This window comes from Trichomycterus rosablanca, chromosome 2, assembly GCF_030014385.1.
Source record: "Trichomycterus rosablanca isolate fTriRos1 chromosome 2, fTriRos1.hap1, whole genome shotgun sequence".
NCBI classification, from domain to species: Eukaryota; Metazoa; Chordata; class Actinopteri; order Siluriformes; family Trichomycteridae; genus Trichomycterus; species Trichomycterus rosablanca.
This window is the reverse complement of record NC_085989.1, coordinates 55,318,259-55,343,026: the sequence shown is the minus strand read 5'-3', so window position 1 is coordinate 55,343,026 and position 24,768 is coordinate 55,318,259. Positions and strand designations below refer to the sequence as shown.

General features: G+C 40.6%; 1 protein-coding gene across 1 annotated transcript; it reads left to right on the top strand.

The window, feature by feature from the left end:
- Positions 1-5,046: 5,046 nt before the first annotated feature.
- On the top strand, positions 5,047-24,231 carry LOC134302437 (interferon-induced very large GTPase 1-like). The gene is made up of 6 exons (XM_062987542.1): positions 5,047-5,220; positions 5,262-5,281; positions 8,689-9,308; positions 11,077-11,079; positions 12,083-12,126; positions 19,483-24,231. The coding sequence occupies exons 1-6, from the start codon at positions 5,047-5,049 to the stop codon at positions 24,229-24,231; spliced, it is 5,610 nt and encodes a 1,869-aa protein (XP_062843612.1).
- Positions 24,232-24,768: the final 537 nt, after the last annotated feature.

Below are 24,768 nucleotides of genomic sequence, written 5' to 3'. Positions count from 1 at the left end.
GACCCTGGTACTGACACACCCCCATACCATGACAGACCCTGGTACTGACACACCCCCATACCATGACACACCCTGGTACTGACACACCCCCATACCATGACAGACCCTGGTACTGACACACCCCCATACCATGACAGACCCTGGTACTGACACACCCCCATACCATGACACACCCTGGTACTGACACACCCCCATACCATGACAGACCCTGGTACTGACACACCCCCATACCATGACACACCCTGGTACTGACACACCCTCATACCATGACAGACCCTGGTACTGACACACCCCATACCATGACAGACCCTGGTACTGACACACCCCCATACCATGACACACCCTGGTACTGACACACCCCCATACCATGACACACCCTGGTACTGACACACCCTCATACCATGACAGACCCTGGTACTGACACACCCTCATACCATGACAGACCCTGGTACTGACACACCCTCATACCATGAGAGACCCTGGTACTGACACACCCACATACCATGATACACCCTGGTACTGACACACCCCCATACCATGACAGACCCTGGTACTGACACACCCCCATACCATGACACACCCTGGTACTGACACCCCCATACCATGACAGACCCTGGTACTGACACACCCACATACCATGATACACCCTGGTACTGACACACCCCCATACCATGACAGACCCTGGTACTGACACACCCCATACCATGACAGACCCTGGTACTGACACACCCCCATACCATGACACACCCTGGTACTGACACACCCCATACCATGACACACCCTGGTACTGACACACCCCCATACCATGATACACCCTGGTACTGACACACCCCCATACCATGACAGACTCTGTTACTGACACACCCCATACCATGATACACCCTGGTACTGACACACCCCCATACCATGACAGACCCTGGTACTGACACACCCCCATACCATGATACACCCTGGTACTGACACACCCCCATACCATGACAGACCCTGGTACTGACACACCCCCATACCATGATACACCCTGGTACTGACACACCCCCATACCATGACAGACCCTGGTACTGACACACCCCCATACCATGACAAACCCTGGTACTGACACACCCCCATACCATGACAGACCCTGGTACTGACACACCCCCATACCATGACAGACCCTGGTACTGACACACCCCCATACCATGACAGACCCTGGTACTGACACACCCCCATACCATGACACACCCTGGTACTGACACACCTTCATACCATGACAGACCCTGGTACTGACACACCCCCATACCATGACAGACCCTGGTACTGACACACCCCCATACCATGACACACCCTGGTACTGACACCCCCATACCATGACAGACCCTGGTACTGACACACCCACATACCATGATACACCCTGGTACTGACACACCCCCATACCATGACAGACCCTGGTACTGACACACCCCCATACCATGACACACCCTGGTACTGACACCCCCATACCATGACAGACCCTGGTACTGACACACCCACATACCATGATACACCCTGGTACTGACACACCCCCATACCATGACAGACCCTGGTACTGACACACCCCATACCATGACAGACCCTGGTACTGACACACCCCCATACCATGACAGACCCTGGTCCTGACACACCCCCATACCATGACAGACCCTGGTACTGACACACCCCCATACCATGACAGACTCTGTTACTGACACACCCCATACCATGACAGACCCTGGTACTGACACACTCCCATACCATGATACACCCTGGTACTGACACACCCTCATACCATGACAGACCCTGGTACTGACACACCCCATACCATGACAGACCCTGGTACTGACACACCCCCATACCATGACACACCCTGGTACTGACACACCCCCATACCATGACACACCCTGGTACTGACACACCCTCATACCATGACAGACCCTGGTACTGACACACCCTCATACCATGACAGACCCTGGTACTGACACACCCTCATACCATGACAGACCCTGGTACTGTCACCCACCCATACCATGACAGACTCTGTTACTGACACACCCCATACCATGACAGACCCTGGTACTGACACACCCCCATACCATGACAGACCCTGGTACTGACACACCCCCATACCATGACAGACCTGGCTTTATCTGTTATCTCTTGTTAGCCTCTGTCTGTCCTGACTGCTAGTTACAGGGGGGTATTCCAGAAAGCGGGTTTAACAAACTTCAAACTTAAACCTGAACTCCGAGTTGACTTATCTCACCGTGTCATAGCCGGAGTTTTCGGTTCCAGAAAAGCGGATCAGTGTTAGATTACTCAAGTCTGAGTAGATTGAACCCAGCAGAAGCGGTTTCACGGCTAACTATAAACAGACATTCTCAATGGAGTGGCGATAAATGGATTCACCATGGATGTGAATGAAACAAAAAGTAGTCCGTCATATTTTACACCAATAGAACTGTTCATTTTAATGTTTGCGTTTGCAAAAAGTAATACAGCAGCATCCGTAAAAAAAGACGTCGCAAATGGCAAAAAAAATGCTTACAGAGTTAATGCGTGAGTTTAAATTAATAATGAAAAAATGTAACCATAATTTGAAATTCATCAGAAGGATAGGGCAAACTTGTTTAATATGTCAGTTGTAATATTTGTCTCGATTTTACGTTTTTTTCTTTCATTTACTGAATCTAGGTGTAATCCAAGTGGAATCAGATGCACATAGCAGCAGATAAAAATGAAATACAAAAACTGTCTATGTTCAAGGCTGTTTATTACATGTAAATCATTAGTTTGTAGTGCATAAACTGTGGAATATTAAGAACTGCATTGGTGCAGTCTGAACACTTTTCATTGGCATCTCTCCAGTGATTGGTAATGTGGTTTTGAGCCTCCTGCAATTGTTAGTAACCTAATGTCCCTATAGATCCTAATAAATATAAATAATGTTCTTTAATACAAAAAAAAAACACTGTTGAAGGATGATAAAGAAACCATCTCCGCTGCCTCAGAGTGGGATGATACTGGGAGGCCTACAGAGGTACAGGATATGTTGAACATAGAGCATGGCATTTTCATTTGATCTACCATTATAATGTGTGTGACTGTCCTCTAACAGAATGTGATGGGCAGTTCCGAATCAGATGAGGGACCATCCACGTCCAAAGCTCAGCTTAGAACAGTTAAAATGTCTTACCAAATATCTGAAATATTTAGAACACATTAAGCTATGTTTGATCATAACATGCTATTTTTGTCTCTTTCTTTCAAGTTGGATGTAAATAAGATGGATTATACAAGGTCCATCTAAAGAAACAAATTGCAAAGTGTGATCCTCAGGTGCAGCATATAAAACAGACAAGGCTAGAAATTCAGTTGCTTGAATTTAAGATGGGTGTCGGTGCTAAGGGTGTATAAATATAAATGTTCTCACTAAAGAATAAGGACAAGGAAACTAACTTGTTGCATTGTTTTATTTTCAGTGATCATGCACAGAGCCTGACCATTTGGCTTCAATATTTGTACTGTGGGTAGCATCACATAAGATCTTAATGAAAGCATCTCCATAAGATGGAGAACAGTAGGTTACAGAACATGTATTAAATGTTACTCTGTTTTATTTGACATTTGTTCATTTTTTAAGATAATGGTCACTACCTGTACGTGGAGGGATATTCTGTCTGCTGTTCAAATAATAAAAGACAACATTTTAATAAAATAAAATCCACATCTGTCAGCTACCCACCCACACACAGCTGTAACATATATACATATGATAATATGTGTAAAAAATAATACTTGAATAGACCCATAACAGGGCAGTTGCAACATTCATTAATATGTAGTAAAATCATTCTTTAACATAATTTTGCAAATAATTTTTTGTACAGATAGGGTTTTCACTCATTAATGTGGCTGTAAAAATACTGCTACCAGTAATATGTCTTGGGGTTAATTACTACTATCAATTTAAACCACAAATGATTTTAGCTTACTAAACTGTGTGTGTGTGTGTTAAAGGTATTCTATATTAATCCATAACATTCCATCCATAATGTTATAATTAATGTTGTAACAAGCCTTTTTATTATTATTGTGATTAATAATGTTGCAGCTGCCCCTTGTGGCAACTGCCCCCACTCTCCCCGAATTGACTGACTGATAAAAACGGAAAGGTTTGCGAATAAATACATTCGGAAATGACTAATTTGAGTTTAATGACTCGTTCCCAACTAAGATCTGTTCGAATAATTAGCGTGTCTGTATCCACTGGATCCTGGATGAAAGAACACGCCAGGTTTACATGACAGAAGTGTGTGTAACTCCAGGTTAGGTTTAAGTTAACCTGCCAGCGAGCAGGTTAGCTTCAGAGCGTAAGTTGCTATAGTAACAGACACAGACTCTCTTTAATCTCGATTTCTGGAACGGAAAACCTCGAGTTTTCATTAACTGTGAGTTAACTTACCCGGTTTAATCACTTAACCCGCTTTCTGGAATACCCCCCTGTTCATGCCTTGTTTAGTTATGTTCCTGTTTGTTTTAATTTAGTTCTTGTTTAGCTTAGGGTTTGGTATAGCTTAGTATCGCTCATGCATATTTAGATTAGTTAATTAGCATTAGCCTTTAGCTTTGGCATTAAGCATATGTTGTGTGTTTGGTTTTGTGTACCTTTGTCTTGTCTTGTGTGTTTTAATATTATTGAATATCTTTGTTAAATACATCTCTGCATGTGTGTCTGCCATCTTGTCTGTCATAGCCCATAAGCAATACACTTACATCATTAACAGTCGACTATTCGTGCATTTACGCAGGTGAAATAAGTGAACAGAACAGGTGGTTATAATAATTCACTACAAGGATTAAATGTGCTGATTTTGACCAGGTTTAGTCTAGTATGGTAATATTAGACTCTGCTTGTGCTAAAACACACATTCATACCAGCAGTATTTAAAGACTTCAGACACCTCTCCAGGGTCCTCCAAGCAGCTGACTCCTGATGCCTCGCCAGGCTCCACGCAGCTGACTCCTAAATCCTTGCAGCTGATTCTATGTTCCATGATAGTGCCCCAAGAGGGTGCTCCAGTTCTCACATCAGTGCCCCCAGTTTGCATTTCAGGTTCCATGTTGGTGCCTCCAGTTGGTGCTCCAGGTCTCACGTTAGCACTTCTAGACAGTGATCTAGGCCTCGAGCTGACGCCCCCAGAGAGCGCACCAGGTTATATCTGCATTGTAAGATGACGCTCCAGTCTTCGTGTTAGCACCCCCAGAAGGTGCTTCAAGTCTCTTGTCGGCGCCCCCAGATGGCGCTTCAGGTCTCTTGTTGGTGCCCCCAGATGGCGCTTCAGGTCTCTTGTTGGTGCCCCCAGATGGCGCTTCAGGTCTCTTGTTGGTGCCCCCAGATGGCGTTTCAGGTCTCTTGTTGGTGCCCCCAGATGGCGCTTCAGGTCTCTTGTCTGTGCCCCCAGCTGGTGCTTAAGGTCACACAACGGCACCCCCAGATGGCGCATCAGGTCTCTTGTCGGCGCCCCTAGGCGGCACTTCAGGTCTCTCATCGGCGCCCCCAGAAGTTTGTGAACTTTTGTCATGCTTACCCGAACTCAGGGCAGCTTAAACCTGCACACTTTAATCAGGCCTGCCTCAGAACATTATGAATAACTTTTAATTTGCCCCTCAGGGTGCAGGACCTCCTTTTGGTTTTGTTTGTTTGGGCACGGCAAGAGGCATGCCTTTGGGGAGGGACTACTGTCATGAATCCAGCCTCTATGTGCTCCTACTGGAGCTCCTGTGCTTCTATGTGCCACACCCCTCTCTCTGGGAGCACTCTCAGTCTCCTGCCACGCCCCATTCATGATCGGTCCCCTCGGCTAATTAGCCCCAGCTGCCACTTATCTGAGGGTATTTAAGAGGGGAGCTAGGGAACAGTCAAGTAGAGACTATTTTGCTCTTGAACTTTGTTTGGATTGTGATTTGGTTTACTTTGAATTTTTGCATTTACATTTGCTCCTGTCTGTCTGATTCTGTCTGTTCCTGTCTTTCTATCAGTAAGTTTAGCCTGTTTAGCTCTGTTTAGTAGTGATGGCAAACCGAGACTTTCTGAAGCACTGATGCTTTCCTCCTAACTGTATCGAAAAAAGGTTCATTGCTCGAAGCTTCATAACATGGTGAACATTAGCGACATCTGGTGGCCAAAAGCTCAAAGTGCTTTGTGTATCTAGTGGACAGGGGATCCTTTTTTTCAACAGCTTTTTAAACTGTTCCAGTGCATTAAAACATGACATTTGATCTTTAAATAAAAGCAACTGATACAACTAAATGTCTTCATAATGTATTTGCTAAGGTGTACATACATTCATGGTTTGGCAGAATACTGTAATGTAATAGCTGAATTAAGTAATGTAATGTATTACAACACATTAAACAGTAATATATTCTGAATACATATAGAATACACTCAGAATACATCTTGATAAACACACTTAAAAACTATACTGTTGTTATTCTTATTACATTCATACTGTTGCTGCTTTCACTTTGTCATGTTATTATTCTGTTAATTTATACTAAAATGACCCTGGAAGCACGCACCAGAATTTGCTGCTTTTGAATCTTTTCCTGAAGCAGTCACGTGGTTGTGTGCCGAAATGAAGCTTCGGACGTCATTGGTCATGTGATCATTGTAGAACGAATCAAGCACCGACACAGTGATTCGAACCATTGTGTGTCGTTTTTTTGACGCACACATCGAAGCTTCGGATTCAAGGGTAACATCACTACTGTTTAGCCTTTACCCTAATCTTTGTTTGTTAGCTTTTGTCTGTTAGCCTTTGTCTGTGTGTTAGCTCTGTGTGTTTGTTTTGTTTGTTAGTTCTGTTTCTCAGTTTTGACTGTTAGCTCTTGTTAGCCTCTGTCTGTTTGTCCTGACTGCTAGTTACTGTTCATGCCTTGTTTAGTTGTGATCACGTTTGTCTTAATTTAGTTCTTGTTTAGCTTAGTGTTTGGTATAGCTTAGTATCGCTCTTGCGTGTTTAGATATTAGCATTAGACTTTAGCTTTAAGCATATGTTGTGTCTTTGTGTTTGGTTTTGTGTACCTTTGTCTTGTCTTGGCTAAAAGTACCACACCCCAAGCTACATATAGGAAACTCAATTTTTAGCTACAGCTAGCCACTCCCACCTGTTTGAGTTGTAGAGCCTAATGGCTCTGGGGACAAAGGAACTTTTTAGCCTGCTGTGTTATGTACACTGTAATGCACAATGCCGTGTTAGTTCCAAAAGCTTTAAAAAGTCTCATTACAAAGAAAAGGAGATGGAACATGCCTCCACTTTTTTTCATGTTTCAGGCATTCAGTTCTTCATTTACAAATATTTTATAATATTCATAAAATACAACACAATTAATTAGTGGAAACAATTTTTTTTGTATCAAAGGAAATAACTCATCTTAGATTCTTTGCATTTAAAAAAATTGTTTTGGTCAAAGTAATAAGCAATGAGGAATGACTTTTTACCAGCTGGTTTTGTTCATGTTTTCCAAGGAGCGTCAATACTTGTAGTGGGGACTAAAGATATTTTATTATTACATGTTTTTCTTCTTTTTTTTTTAACTATGATTAAATATTAAATAGTAAAATTGTGGCGGTAAATAACAACTGTGTCTTTGCTTCAATCAAGCTCCCAGTAGACATGAAAGCTTTCTTACAACCAGCAGTATGGAAATCCAAATAACACCGGAAAAACATGAGGTACGTACAATCACAGTGCATTATGGGTATAGTTATTATTAATTATATCTTAATATAAGATCAGTTAATAAAATAAATCTGCATTAATAATGAAGCAGTGACACAGACACAATCACAACACTAATGATCACATGGTCTGTGTTTAAGGAGAATGATGAAACACCTGATGTTACATCTAAAAGTACCACATTCCAATATAAAAGTACCACACTCCAAGCTGAAAGTTCTACATCCCAAGAAGAAAATATCACACTCCAAGATAAAAGTTCCACACCTCAAGATAAAAGTACCACACTCCAAGCTAAAGGAACTACACCCCAAGCTAAAACAGCTACACCCCAAGCTAAAAGTACCACACCCCAAGCTAAAAGAACTACACCCCAAGCTGAAAGTACTACACCCCAAGCTAAAATAGCTATATCGCAAGCTAAAATAACTACACCCCAAGCTGAAAGTAACACACCCCAAGCTAAAAGAACTACACCCCAAGCTGAAAGTACTACACCCCAAGCTAAAATAGCTATATCGCAAGCTAAAATAACTACACCCCAAGCTGAAAGTAACACACCCCAAGCTAAAAGTACCACACAACAAGCTAAAAGTACCACACTCCAAGCTAAAAGTACCACACTCCAAGCTACAAGTACCACACTTCAAGCTAAAAGAACTACACCCCAAGCTAAAAGTACCACACTTCAAGCTAAAAAAACTACACTCCAAGCTAAAAGTACCACACTCCAAGCTAAAAGTACCACACTTCAAGCTAAAAAAACTACACCCCAAGCTAAAATAACCACACTTCAAGCTGAAAGTACCACACCCCAAGCTAAAAGTACCACACTTCAAACTAAAAGTACCACACCACAAGCTAAAAGAACTACACTTCAAGCTAAAAGTATCACACTCCCAGATAAACATACCACACTTCAAGTTAAAAGTAATGTTAAATTTTCCAGTGAATCTCCTGGTCTCACTATTGTGCTGTTTGGAAACACCTCTGCTGTTCACTTTGGAGACACAAATATACTACTAGGACCAAAGCATGTTCTACCACTACAGGCCTGCTTCCCTAGAGAAACTAAAATATATGAACATGTTGTGTCAGTGTTCAACATGCTTAACTTACATGAAGATGATGATGATGATGATGATTCCCGAGTTCCTGTGGAGAACATCACTGGTTGCTTAGTTAATGAAAACAGCATCCATTCCTTCATCTTAATTCTGCAACTGGGGCTTTTTACAGATGATGATAAACTGGGGCTCGAATGGCTGCAAAAGACGTTTGGAGAAAATGTTCTTCCCTTTGTGATGATTCTCTTTACGTATGACAGAGAGGAGGATTGTGACTCCATCATAGATGATCTAAAGAGAAACCGTGTACTAGAGCAACTGATAAATAAATGTGGAGGCGGGTACCACACATGCAGCAGGAGTATGGATAACCAATCAGAGATGAGAACACTGGTGGAGAAGATTAACTGCCTGGTCTTAGAGAGAAACCAACACTGCTACACCGCTGAGATGTTCAACACAGCACTGAAGCACAGAGAACAAGAACACAAGAGGAAGCAAGGTGGGTGTATATTTTACCCCTTTATCTTTACACACGGGTGGCTTAGGGTGGCTAAGTGGGTAGCACTGTCGCCTCACAGCAAGGAGATCCTGGGTTTGATCCCCAGGTGGGACGGTCCAGGTCCTTTCTGTGTGGAGATTGCATGTTTTCCCTGTGTCTGTGTGGGATTCCTCTGGGTGCTCCGGTTGCCTCTCACAGTCCAAAAACATGCAGTCAGGTTAATTGGAGACACTGAATTGCCCTGTAGGTGAATGTGTGTGTGTGTGTGTGTCTGCACTGGGATGGACTCGCGTCCCATCCAGGGTGTTACTGTGTGCCTTGCACCCATTGAAAAACTGGAATTTTATCTGCTCAACTTCATTTCATTGATTAATAAACATCCATTCCTGCATTTCAGACCTGCAACACATTCCAAAAAAAGTTGGGACAGTAAAGCATTTACCACTTTGTAATGATGCCGTTCCTTATCACCACTTAAAAGAGGTTTTGGCACCGAGGAGACCGAGTGATTTAGTGTTTCAGCTTTTATCTTTATTATTTGGGTCATTGTTGTCACATATTTCGTTTTAAAATCCTCCACACGTTTTCTATTGGGGACAGGTCAGAACTGCAGGCAGGCTGGTACAGTACCCGTACCCTCTTCTTCTGCAGCCATGCCTTTATAATGTGTGCAGCAGGTAGGTTTGCATTGTCTTGTTAAAAGATGTATCATAGAATTGACCACAATACACGTTTCAGCTTACGCTTGTAACAGTTAAATATTCTGTAGTAATTCCCACCCCAACCAATAAGTGGCAGTCCTAGTTTTAGAAGGGAGATTGCAAACCAAAAAGGGGAACCATGTGGTAGATAGTCCCCCATTTTTAATTCGCTCCCTACTTATTTCGCCTCCATTTGCGCGTTCACGTGGAGTGCTCGCCACATTAAGGGCTGTCCCAAAGTAATTAGGACAGAGGGGGAGTGGACTATACAACCCTCCAACAGCGAGTGAACACAAGAGCACACTCAACCCTCCAACAGCGAGTGAACACAAGAGCACACTCAACCCTCCAACAGCGAGTGAACACAAGAGCACACTCAACCACGACACTCTACGGAAGTGCAGCTAGGAAAGGAGAATAGAGGAAACAACTTACACATGTAGGGTCCGACATCATTTTCAATAAAATATGATATTAGGTTTCCTCATATGGTGTTAGGTCAAATTTAGGTACAGTCTTCTTCAGTCTTTTTGAAGAAAGTAATGGAATGTGTGATTGGTGAACTTAAACTTCATAAATGGCTAATTAATTTTACCCCAACAATACTATCACTAACATTATTTTTATATTTAACACCATTGTTTTGAGAATTAAAACATAACTATACATTTGTACTAGTTATAAAGTAGCAGGTGCTTGCGCCTCCTGACAGCTTGTATTCCTGCTTGGAGATGCTAAAATGATAACGGAGCGCAAGACATGACAGCAAGGCGAGAAAAGCGTCTATCTGTAGCCATGGTGACGGCAGATTCCTTCTTCCACTCGAAAGCAAAGCGTCCCAAAGTTGACTCCTGAATTTATACCGTCCCCAAAAAATTGGAAGCACCCTTCACAGCAGTGTGGCTTCATATGAAGTGTCACTCAGTAGTGGAGTGTTAATGAGGAGGGAACGGTTTGGGAAAGGCCAGGAGACTCTGTGGAAGTAGCACCACATTGCATTGTGCTATGCTAATTGACCTTGATGAGGAACTTGTTCGTTCTTGTTTTGTGCTGTTTTTCTTTTTCAGAAGGTTTGTTTTTTCTTATTCTTGTCTGGATTCTTCTCAGTTTGTGTCAGATTTCCGGTGAGGGCTACAGTATCTAATTCTTAATTTCTCTCATGGACTAAAAATCTGAATGAACTCTTCAAAGAAATTATTTATTAAATAAATGAGCTTTAAGATTATATGTTTGTGGTTTTAATATATGTTGTGTTTAGTAAACTAAGTTAACAAAAAGAAAATATCATTACAAGTTTGCACCCTTGTCCTTTACACACTGAATTTCCTCCTGATTCCTTGAATGGTTTAATGATGTTCTGCACTGTAGGGGGAGAACATGCAAATCCCTTTAATCTTTCTTTGAGGTTTATTGTTTTTAAACATTTCAATCATTTTCTCACATATTTGTGGACAAACTGGATCCTCTGATCATCTTTACTCATCAGAGACTCTCAGCCTTTTCTGGATGCTGCTTTAGTACCAAACCATGATCACAATCGCCTGTTCACATCACATCATTGTTTAGTGTTTTCACCTCCTAATTAACTCTGAATTGCCCCCGTCCCTTTTTATTTGGAATGTGTTGCAGGCCTGAAATGCAGGAATGGATGTTTATTAATAAATGAAATGAAGTTGAGCAGATAAAAGATGAAATATATCAGGCTCATCCTGTCTGACATCAAATAAAAGTCAAAGTCAACGTAAAAAACTCTGTGTTTTTATTTTATTAGCATTTTCCATACTGTCCCAACTTTTTCTGATATGGGGTTGTAGGATAATGTTCAGTTATTTTACACGATCAATGTACCATCATGTTACAGTAGTTAGTTTAAGAGGTTATAAGACCTTTTATTTTAATTATTCTTAATTTATTATTAGTATTAAACTCAATTTAATTGAATATGAGTAAAATTAGAGCTACAGAATAAACGATGAAGTCCAGCATGACAAGTAAAGCTAAACTGAATGTTAATTTGTAGTGTAAAGTGTGGATTATCTTTATCACACAATGTTTTCTGATTTTTATTTACAGACTGTAGCTCTGACCTTTATCAAGAACCAGCAGAAACTGAATTGGTAAGAAGTTTGGATGCAAGAACTGATGTTTATTAATAACTAAAATGAAGTTGAGCAGACAAAACATAAAAAATATCTCAGGTTCATCCAGTCTGACATCAAATAAAAGTCAAAGTCAATGTAAGAAACATTGCATCCAACTTATTCTGATTTGGGGTTGTAGAATAAAGTCTGTTGGAGAGTTTCTGAGCATTGTTAGTGAAGTCACAGCCAATTTTCAACACATTTCACCTAACTGAAATGCAGCTTGGTACACTTACTCCTATGCAGCCATGTCCAGTCCAAACACATACTGGTGCCGTGTAAAATGTTAAGAAAATATGTTAGAAATTAATTTTGTGAAAAAGTTAGGACACCTTATGAAAACATCTGGACATTTGAGCTTCCTATGAACTACTGAAAGATGGAGCTAATATAACTAAACAAACAAAAAAAAATTGTAAATGACCTAGACACAAGCTGTAAAATGCAATGAACAAAAATGGAAATTTATTGTGAGCAAAAAGTTAGGACACCAACTATCTAAAATGTCTAAAATTAAAACCAGGTGCACCACATCAGCTGTAATGATCAGACCATCGTTAGAGGACATTGGAGTTTTATTTAAATCTCATTAGTTTGGTTTGCTCATGATTGTTATCACTATGGTGAAATTTAAAGAGCTCTCTGAGGCCTTCAGAAAGAAACTTGTAGATGCATATTAGTCTGGGAAGGAATTTAAAACAATCTCAAAACAATTAGAAAATCATTTACAAGTGGAAAACATTTAAAACAACTGCCAACATGGTCAGGTCAGGGCGTCCTAACAAGTTCAGCCCAAAAGCAGACCTCAAGATGCGTAAAGAAGTTCTAATAATCCTACAATGTCATCATGGGACCTACAGGTCGCTCTTGCTACAGTTGATGTCAAGGTTCATGCATCTACCATCAGAAAGAGACATGGAAGGTGAGCAAGGAGGAAACACTTGCTGTCATAAAAAAACATCAGAGCAAGAAAAAGGTTTACCAGAGAAACACCTAGACAAAGACCAAGACTTCTGGAACAATGTGCTTTGGACAGATTAATCCAAAGTTGAATTATTTGGGTTTTAGGAAACGTGTAATTGAGGTTATTTCAGCCAAAGGGGGAAATACCAGCTATTAGGACAGAGGATGTCCTAACATTTTCCTCACAATAAATTTCAATTTTTTTCCATTTTTTTTTCTTGTGTTTAAAAGTATTTTTTCTGTGTTATTTGTTTAATGATATAAGCTCCATCTCTTAGTACTGTTCGAATGATGCTCAAATGTTCATATGTTTAAATATGTTCAAAAAGACAAAGGTTCTCATGGGATGTCCTAACATTTTCACAAGACTGTATAATCTATAGCGTATAATAAATTATGGGGCACCACTGGAAATTTTAAGGGGAATTACCAGAACAACCAAATTAATGATAGATCAGTCCTGTGGGGAGGTGTGGTTTAGGTTGGGTAGAGCCAATGAGCAATTTAACCCCTTTGGCAGAATATGACGAAATCGGAAACTATTTATTGTTGCCACCAAGAAGGCAAATCACTAGTGGCCAATATATGGCACCACAGACACATCTTCAAAAATGACCATTCTTATTTGGTTTCTTGAAGAAAACGCTTTTCATTATACAGTGCTGTGAAAAAGTATTTGCCCCCTTACAGTTTTTTTTTATTTTTGCTTTTTTGTCATACTTACATTTTTCAGATTATCAAACAGATTTCAACATCAGACAAAGATAACCTGAGTAAATACAAAATGCAGTTTTTCAATTATGATTTCATTCAGTGGGGGAAAAAAGCTATCAAAACCAACCTGACCCTATGTGAAAAAATAATTGCCCCCTAAAGCTAATAACTGGTTTTGCCACCCTTGGCAGCAACAACTGCAATCAAGTGTTTGCGATAACTGGCGATGAGTCTTTCACATCTCTGTGAAGGAATTATTTCAGCCACATTGGAGGGTTTTCAAGCATGAACGGCCTGTTTAAGGTCATGCCACAGCATCTTAATCGGATTCAAGTTCGGACCTTGACTAGGCCACTCCAAAACCTTCACCACCAAATTTTTTTTTTTTAGCCATTCAGAGGTTGACTTGCTGGTGTGCTTTGGATCATCGTCCTGCTGCAGAACCCAAGTACGCTTGAGCTTAAGTTCACAAACTGATGGCCGTACATTCTCCTTCAGGATTTTCTGATAGAGAGCAGAATTCATGGTTCCATCAATTACAGCAAGTCGTCCAGGTCCTGAAGCAGCAAAGCAGCCCCAGACCATCACACTACCACCACCATGTTTGACTGTCGGTATGATGTTCTTTATCTGAAATGCTGTGTTAGTTTTACACCAGATGTAACGGGACGCACACCTTCCAAAAAGTTATTTTGTCTCGTCAGTCCACAGAATATTTTCCCAAAAGTCTTGGGGATTATCCAGATGTTTTTTGGTAAACGTGAGACGGGCCTTTGTGTTCTTTTTGGTCAGCAGTGGTTTTCACCTAGGAACTCTCCCATGGATACCATGTTTGCACGGTCTTTTTCTTATTGTTGAATCATGAACACTGACCTTAACTGCTGGATGAGTCGTCGATGCGCTCTTGGAGTAATTTTGGTAGGCCGGCCACTCCTGGGAAGGAATTTGTTTGATAATCTGAAACATTTAAGTGTGACAAATGTGCAAAAAAAAAAAAAGAAAAGAAATCTGTAAGGGAGCAAATATTTTTTCACAGCACTTTACAAGTTAATTCTTAATTCAAAGATAACCTGAGTAAATACAAAAAACAGTTTTTAAATAATGATATTATTTATTAATGGGAAAAAAGCTATCCCAAACAATCCCACAATTAACCACAATTTTGGGAAAGCTGGGTGCAATTTCACTAGCCACACCCAGGCCTGATTACTGCCAGACCTGTAGAATCAAGAAAATACTTACATAGAACCTGTCTGACAACAGCTAAAACATCTTAAAAAGCAACACATTATGCCCCGATTTGAAGAAAAGAACAGATGAGAAACAAAGTTATTGACATCTATCAGTCTGGAAAAGGTTACAAAGCCATTTCTAAAGCTTTGGGACTCCAGCGAACCACAGTAAGAGCTATTATTCACAAATGGAGAAAACATGGAACAGTGGTGAACCTTCCCAGGAGTGGCCGGAAAAACTGCATTTTGTATTTACTCAGGTTCTCTTTGTATAATGTTAAACTTTTTGATAATCTGAAAAATGTAAGTATGACAAAAAGCAAAAACCAAAGAAATCTGTAAGGGGGCAAATACTTTTTCACAGCACTGTACATTCTGATACAAGTTCACTTTTATTAACAAGACAGATCCAAATATCAGATATGTTCGACATACATTACTACGATTGGTAGTAAGTCCATCACAACAAGCACACTGTCTATTAAGTTAATAATAAATAATGTAATAATCCATACAAGATATAAACATGCCATACAGATAAAGTTCAGAACGACATTTATTCATTGGGGATAATAAATGCATAAAATAATTTCTAACACTAAAGCTTGGGTTTTAAAGTTATATCTTGAGAAGAATAAAAATTATTAATCGTTAGAACATGTAAACTGAAGCAATTGCATGAGTGTGTGGGTGTGTAGGTGTGGACAGCTTCTAACAGTCATCTAAAGTTCAGTTTGTCGATGCCCCCCCAGACTACCATGATCTTCAGGCAGTCTTCAGCAAGTGCACCTCGCAGTCCTTTTTATAGTGCCATTAACATGCTCCCAGGCACCTCCCTCCTTCGGTCAGGCTTTTCTCCTTGTCCACCTTGTAACAGAAGGCCATTAATGAATATCTAGGAAGCCTTAGTCCAAGGACATATTTGGCATTCTTCATCCCTAGCCAGGACATTTTTTTCGTGGAGAAAAAGGACATATACTTGTACCATTGCATCAGATTCCAAGCTCTCAATGCCATCACTGTTAAGGTCACTTCTGCCTCCGATGAATGCTGCTTCTGGATCACTGCAGCAGTCTTCTGACCTCATTAAATTGGACCAGGGCAATCTACATACAGTGCCTTGCAAAAGTATTCAGCCCCATTGAACTTTTCAACCTTTTGCCACATTTCAGGCTTCAAACATAACGATATGAAATTGTAATTTTTTGTGAAGAATCAACAACAAGTGGGACACAATCATGAAGTAGAACGAAATTTATTGGATATTTTAAACTTTTTTTAGAAATAAAAAACTAAAAAGTGGGGCGTGCAATATTATTCAGCCCCTTTACTTTCAGTGCAGCAAACTCACTCCAGAAGTTCAGTGAGGATCTCTGAATGATCCAATGTTGACCTAAATGACTGATGGTGATAAATAGAATCCACCTGTGTGTAATCAAGTCTCCGTATAAATGCACCTGCTCTGTGACAGTCTCAGAGTTCTGTTTAAAGCGCAGAGAGCATCATGAAGACCAAGGAACACACCAGGCAGGTCCGAGATACTGTTGTGGAGAAGTTTAAAGCCGGATTTGGATACAAAAAGATTTCCCAAGCTTTAAACATCTCAAGGAGCACTGTGCAAGCGATCATATTGAAATGGAAGGAGTATCAGACCACTGCAAATCTACCAAGACCCGGCCGTCCCTCTAAACTTTCAGCTCAAACAAGGAGAAGACTGATCAGGGATGCAGCCAAGAGGCCCATGATCACTCTGAATGAACTGCAGAGATCTACAGCTGAGGTGGGAGACTCTGTCCATAGGACACAATCAGTCGTACACTGCACAAATCTGGCCTTTATGGAAGAGTGGCAAGAAGAAAGCCATTTCTCAAAGATATCTATAAAAAGTCACCTGGGAGACACACCAAACATGTGGAAGAAGGTGCTCTGGTCAGATGAAACCAAAATCGAACTTTTTGGCCACAATGCAAAACGTTATGTTTGGCGTAAAAGCAACACAGCTCATCACCCTGAACACACCATCCCCACTGTCAAACATGGTGGTGGCAGCATCATGGTTTGGGCCTGCTTTTCTTCAGCAGGGACAGGGAAGATGGTTAAAATTGATGGGAAGATGGATGGAGCCAAATACAGGACCATTCTGGAAGAAAACCTGTTGCAGTCTGCAAAAGACCTGAGACTGGAACGGAGATTTATCTTCCAACAAGACAATGATCCAAAACATAAAGCAAAATCTACAATGGAATGGTTCACAAATAAACGTATCCAGGTGTTAGAATGGCCAAGTCAAAGTCCAGACCTGAATCCCATCGAGAATCTGTGGAAAGAGCTGAAAACTGCTGTTCACAAACGCTCTCCATCCAACCTCACTGAGCTCCAGCTGTTTTGCAAGGAAGAATGGGCAAAAATTTCTGTCTCTCGATGTGCAAAACTGATAGAGACATACCCCAAGCGACTTGCAGCTGTAATCGCAGCAAAAGGTGGCGCTACAAAGTATTAACGCAAGGGGGCTGAATAATATTGCACGCCCCACTTTTCAGTTTTTTATTTCTAAAAAAAGTTTAAAATATCCAATAAATTTCGTTCCACTTCACGATTGTGTCCCACTTGTTGTTGATTCTTCACAAAAAATTACAATTTCATATCGTTATGTTTGAAGCCTGAAATGTGGCAAAAGGTTGAAAAGTTCAAGGGGGCTGAATACTTTTGCAAGGCACTGTAACCTGATCAGAGTTCAGCAGAAGAATGAGTGCCCCAAGTACAGGGCATCTTTCAACAGTTCATAACTAAGGTACTTTAAAAGACACTGCACAAAGCAATAACAAGGTATTGCCTCAGTACTCAAACTGCCTGACCCTAAGGTTCATTTCATCATTGAGGTAAATGTCTTCAGTTCATAGGTTGGAGCAGTCCCAGCATGCAGGGTCCAGTAACAGATAACACCCCTGCACTCTCAGAGATGATGATGGGAAAATGGTAAATCTTGAGGCTACAAGAGGATATGCTCAGTGGCAGTAGGCAGTAGGCATCTTGGCAGTGGTTTTCTGGGCAAACTGTTTGTCCCCACCATGTTAGAGGACAAATTCTGCAATGGGTACACATTTCCCCCTTTATAGACCTTCATACTAGTCCTGCATCCCATGATACTGAGATTGTTCTGGACAAGATGGTTTGTGACCAGGGATTGCCTAGTGCCCAGGTGTTGCATCAGGGACCCCAATACACAAGACAAGTTTTGGAAAGCCTTCTGCAAGCTCCTAGGGGCCTTGGTCAGCCTGTCATCTTCTTTTTACTTTTAATCCAACAGACAGATAAAAAAGTAAACCAAGACCATAAACACATGCTTTAGTGTCTAGCCCTAACAAACCCTACCTCTTTGTCAAATCATCTGCTTTGGGTGGAAAATTCTCTTCCCATTTTTCCAAAGCAGGAGGATGCACCAACCGGAAGTTTTGCTGTCTACTAAACACCTTCCTTTTCCACTGCAGTCTGGGTGCAGTCAAGTTCAACCCCATATAAGTGGGACCATTCATTTACATTTTCATTTACATTTTCAGCATTTAGCAGACAGGTGTTTAGCAGACACTTTTATCCAAAGCGACTTACAATTATGACTGAACACAATTTTGAGCAATTGAGGGTTAAGGGCCTTGCTCAGGGGCCCAACAGTGGTTACTTGGTGGTAGTAAGGCTTGAACCGGCAACCCTTTGGTTACTAGTCCAGTACCTTAACCACTGAGCTATCACTGCCCATTCAAATCATTAGAATGGTTAACCCCATAGCTTATACCCTCACTACCTCAGTCCATGAGAACAAGCTCAACCTTCCACATATCAAAACTCAAGCTGTTGATATGCAGCTCCTTAAAACGCCTTAATGACTAATCCTCCACCACCACAAATGGTTGGCAGTTTCCCGGGAATCTTGGGTTCCATTCTGGGACACTCTAAAGTCTTACTGTAGATCAGTCCATCATAGTTCCAAATCCATACAAACTCCAAGAGCTTAAGCTCTAAGAAGTGGTTTTATTTTTTTCATTCTCAGCTTTCAAAAACTCAAGATGAGATCATATGGGGCTTGGAGAGTCACACATTAAATCCTATTAAACCTCACCTCTGACACACGTACCATCGATCAGCCAGCAGAGGTTTGATTGCCTGAGTTATGAGGAATCACCTCCCTCACCACCGGCATCCAACCCTTATGGCCGAGAAAAAAATTGCCCGATAGTCCGATACAGATAGTCAAACTCACAAGTTCAGCTTTGGTGCCAAGCAAGTTTTACCGCTGTGATACCTGAGCACCCATTACAGGGGTATTTTATGCACTCGTTTAAACCACATGTAAACAACAGTATGTGCTGTGTAACATGAGCCTTAAATATGAATAAATATTAAAAAAATTTAAAAAATTATTTTACAGAAAACAACGACAGAGCTTGGCGTAGAAGAACCTGGATCAGAATCTGAAGAAAAGAACAAAACAAAGCAACTTCTTACTACACTTAATCTTTCGGACAAACAGAAACTAAAGACTTCAGATGTTCTTCAACTAACTTCTCTTTCATTACATTGCCAAGAACCTTGTGAAGAAAAAGATCTGGTTCAAACCTTCCTACAAAGGTTGTTAATGATGGATTACAGAGCAAGATACATCACCACCAAAGAAGAAACCACAGCCTTAGACCCTCCTTCCTCAGATAAAGTTGAAGAAGAAGGTAATTCATTTGATAAGCTTGTTAGCCAAACAGCTGCATATTTTGGAGGTGAGACAAATCCTATCCACCCCATGGATCTTCAGATGGCAGTGTTCCACAGCTCAGACAGTTTCCTGAAGCAACTAATAGTGACTAAACTCTCTCAGTGTCAGTACGCTCTGCCTCTACTGGTGCCAAATCCATTCACTGAAAAGCTTAATTTTCCTCTGTGGACATTTCACCAAATTATTAAAAGTTGGAAAACCACTGAGACTTCTGGTACCAAGATCAGTAAAACCCAGCATGTTTATGAAGCAGAAACTCCAATGGTGATGTTCTTCAGGTTAGGAGACGTGTCCTTTTCCAAGTCTCAGCTAATGAACAGCTTGATCAGTAAGAAGCATGATACGTTCTTCCACAGACACTGTCCAGGCAGCATTAAAAACCGTCTACTGATGGATGGAGTTGTGGAGATTGCTTGGTACTGTCCATCTGGAAAGGAAACTGATCATTTTACTGACTGTGTTGCTTTCTGTAATCTACATGGTGATGCAAACACCAGTAAAGAACAACTGGATATTCTGACTGAAATGTCATCTGTAAATGTTGTTCTGTTATCTGATCCTAACAATGAAAGAAATAAGGAGATGCTACAGAAGCTTCTAAACGACCCCAAACCACTCATCTGTCTCCTTTCTGAGAATCAATCAGGTGTCAGTAAGATTGATAACAAAAAATACAGAATTGGTCTAAAAGACAGAAATCAGTCAGACGTATCTAAGAACCTCAGAACAACCATCACTGAGTGTCTGTCTAAGTCATCTTTAAAATTCAAAGTTAAGGATTTAAACAAAAACAATGAGATCAGCACAGATGAAGATGATCCTGAATGCAGGAAAGGAAAAAAAGCTGCACTAGAGATAATGAAACTACTGGGGAGGAAGGAAATCTCCACATTAAAGGAAACACACCTGCCCTGTCAAGGGAAGCTCTGGTATGAGTGGTGTCAGATAAACAAAGACTCACATCGACTTCAAGGAAACAATTTAGAAATGCAAAAGAGTGAAAAACAAACACAAATGAAACAAATCCGTGAACAGCAACGAAAAAATAGAGTCTCAGGCTTCATTAAGAAATTTATTTCATTACTGAATTCTCTGTCAGGAAATGAAAAATCGTTCTTTATTAAAGGGCTTAAGATTCTACTGGACAAACAAACCTCAAAAGATCTTTCAGATCTTCATCACAAGTACAATGAAACATGGACAAGGGTTTTAAACCTAAAAAAAAAACATGATCAATCAGGAAAGATGAAGACTGAGCAAACAGAACTTGAAAAGATATCTGTAAAGCTGAATGCAGCAACATTTGGTCTGGAACACATCTTCAGAGAGATGGGTCAGATATATGAGTCATTTATGTTTAAACAACCTAGTAACAAAAGATCTGAAGAAGAAAGCATTTCTAATCTCCCTAAACTTGCTGCAGAACTCATAAAATCTGGTCTTCCAATGGAGCTGATGGATGGTGATGCTGCTCATGTTCCTCTGATTTGGGTTTCAGCAGTTCTAGATGAACTCATAAAGAAACTGGGAGACCAGAGAGTCTTTGTGCTGTCAGTTCTAGGAATTCAGAGCACAGGAAAATCCACCATGCTGAATGCCATGTTTGGACTCCAGTTTGCTGTCAGTGCTGGAAGGTGCACCCGAGGAGCCTTCATGCAGCTGGTCAGAGTATCAGAGGAGATGAAGCAGCGGCTGAAGTTTGACTACGTTCTTATTGTAGATACTGAAGGTCTTAGAGCACTTGAGCTTGCAGGAAAATCCACTCGTCATCATGATAATGAACTTGCAACATTTGTTGTAGGTCTTGGAAATCTGACTTTGATCAACATATTTGGTGAGAACCCTGCTGAGATGCAGGAGATTCTTCAGATTGTTGTTCAGGCCTTCCTGAGAATGAAGAAGGTCAAACTAAATCCCAGATGTATGTTTGTCCATCAAAATGTTGGTGACATCACAGCTGGAGAGAAGAACATGGAGGGCAGAAGACGTCTACAGGAAAAACTGGATGAAATGACAAAATTAGCTGCTAAAGAGGAAGACAGTGAAGCTGGATGCTTCAGTGATGTTATTGCTTTCAGTGTACAACATGATGTTCAGTATTTTGCACAGCTCTGGGAGGGCAGCCCACCAATGGCTCCACCAAACCCCTTATACAGTGAAAATGTTCAGAAGCTAAAGAGAGCTATTTTCACAAAAGCTACCAAGTCTCATAGCATGAAACTCTCAGAGTTTAAATCCCGCATCAGTGATCTGTGGAAGGCTCTACTGAACGAGAACTTTGTTTTTAGCTTCAAAAACACACTGGAGATTGCAGTCTACAGGAAACTAGAAACTGAGTTTGGAAAATGGACCTGGTCCCTCAGAAGTGCCATGTTAGAACATGAAGAAAAACTGCACAACACAATTAAAAACAGAACACTGCAAAAGATTGAGGACAAAGACCTTTATGCTCACATGAAGAAGACCAAAGAAGAAGTGGAGAAATCAATGAAATGTTACTTTGAAGAGGACAAGGACAAAGATATTTTAATTCAGTGGAAAGTGAGATGTGAACAGAGAATTAAACAACTTCTTCAAGATCTTGTTAAAAATGCAAAAACAAACCTGAATGATTTTCTTCAACAGCAAAAAGCTCGAGAAACTTTTGATCACAAAAAGACAGAGTATGATGAAAAGCTCTTCAATATGAGTAAAGAACTTGCTCAACAACTAAAAAGCACAGAAACTGATGAACGAGTCCTCAGACAGGAATTTGATAAAGTGTGGAACAAATGGGTCTCTGATCTGATACAAGACACACCTGTAGAGAAACCTTTTGATGTTTGGGAGGATGTGATTCAGATTCTAACTGAAGGTAATGAACAAGCTGCTGTGTATGAGCGAACATCTCAGGAAGATTACACAAAGATACACAGACTGGGAGATTATTCACATTATTATTTAAAGAAATCAATGCTAAAACAAGGTTTTGATTATGTTAAGTCTGTATTTACACAAGATGAAATGAGTCCTTATGAAGTCCAGGAATCAGTGAGAAACCTAATCAACAATGTCATCCAAGAATCTGAGGACTTAATCAAGAAGATCTGCAGCAAAATTACAGGACTGGGGTACAAGAACAGCTACATTCAGGAAATAACTGACCAGGTCAAAAACAGAGTTAAAAAATATCACAGTAAGAACAAGAACATAAAGCTGAAGAAGGAATTCACTCTGGATCTCTGTCTTCATGTGTGTCATCTTGCAAATCCCAAATTCACCAAGATCCACCAACAGTTCAGAGATGAAAATGATGTAAAATTGTACCTAGAAAAGCAGAAACCACAATATTACAGCGTCTTCCAAAACTACTGCAGAGGAGCAACAACCACAACAGTATTTGGTGAACTTGTCTACAACAATCTTGTACCAGCCATCCTGCAAGCAGCCTACAATAAAACTGCTATTGATCTGTCAACACAGATGAGATCAGACATGCCAGAATTTAATGGTAACAGGTCACAGCTTGAGAAACACATCCTGAAATCTCTGGCAGAGCAGAAGAACTTTGAGAAGTACATGGAGTACATCCACCATCCCAAGAAACACTTTGAACAGTTTATTACAGACAGTGTTAATAAATACATCACTAAAAATAACAGAGAGGTTCTGAATCTTCTCAAAGGAAACCTTAAACACAAAGAGCAGAAAGTGATGAACGCTGTGAACATCACAACTGAAGAAGTGAAGAAGAGCAGTGGTGATGCAAACATGTGGCTGAGAAGTTTGAAGAATTCACTAACAGATGAGCTGAGCTTAAAAGAAATAACCTGCACTGGTCTGGAGGAAATTACAGATTTAGATTTTCTTCAGCAGGTTGTGTGTGAAGGTCTCACAAAGATGATGTCAGAACAACAGAAAAGCTTCAACAGTGTAACAGACATCAACATGGAGAAGTTCAGGAAGAAACCAGATGAGATTCTGATTGAACATCTCTGTCAGTGCTGCTGGGTTCAGTGTCCATTCTGTAAAGCCATCTGCACCAACACAATGGAGGATCATGATGGAGATCACAGTGTCCCCTTCCACAAAGTAGATGGAATCATAGGATGGTACTACAGAAATACAACAAATCTCTGTGCTGATATTTGTACAACTTTAGTACAAAGTGATAAACAGTTCTACCCCCGTCATGATACAGATGATTTGGTACATTACAAAATCTACAGAACAGCAGGAGGAGAATATGCTAAGTGGAGCATCACCCCTGATAATTCAGAGCTCCCATACTGGAAGTGGTTTGTGTGCAGATTCCAAACAGACCTGGAAAAGTACTATGGTAAAAAATTTCGGGACTATGGAGAGATTCCCACTGGATGGAGACAATACACTAAAAAACAAGCTTTAGAGAGTTTGGATAAATACATCTGAAGATTTCGACACAAATATAGTCGTACATATATAATAATTTATAATATATGTAATATATAATCACATACAATCATTTTAAGTTTTCAGGGTTGTGGGATTTATAGATTAGTACACACACACACACACACACACACACACACACACACACACACACACACACACACACACACACACACACACACACACACAGGGCAATTCAAGGTCTCCAACTAACCTAACTGCATGTTTTTGGACTGTGGAAGGAAACCGGAGCTCAAATGCACAACAACCACAGGGCCAATTGAAGTTGAATTTCAGGATAAACACATTTTTGTGAAACCCAGTAGTGCAATTTAGTCATTTCCAATTCCTCACAACAATTGCTCTGCTGCTTACACTTTCATGCCAGCCAAGAAGAGCTGCAGACCAGTGGCGATTTCTCTAAGACTGCAAGGGAAGCTCAGCTTCCCCTAAAATGTCAAAAATTAAATGGTCAAATACTGTATGTACAGTTGTGTTAACATTTCATTGACTACAAATGCGTTAGAACCCGTTCAT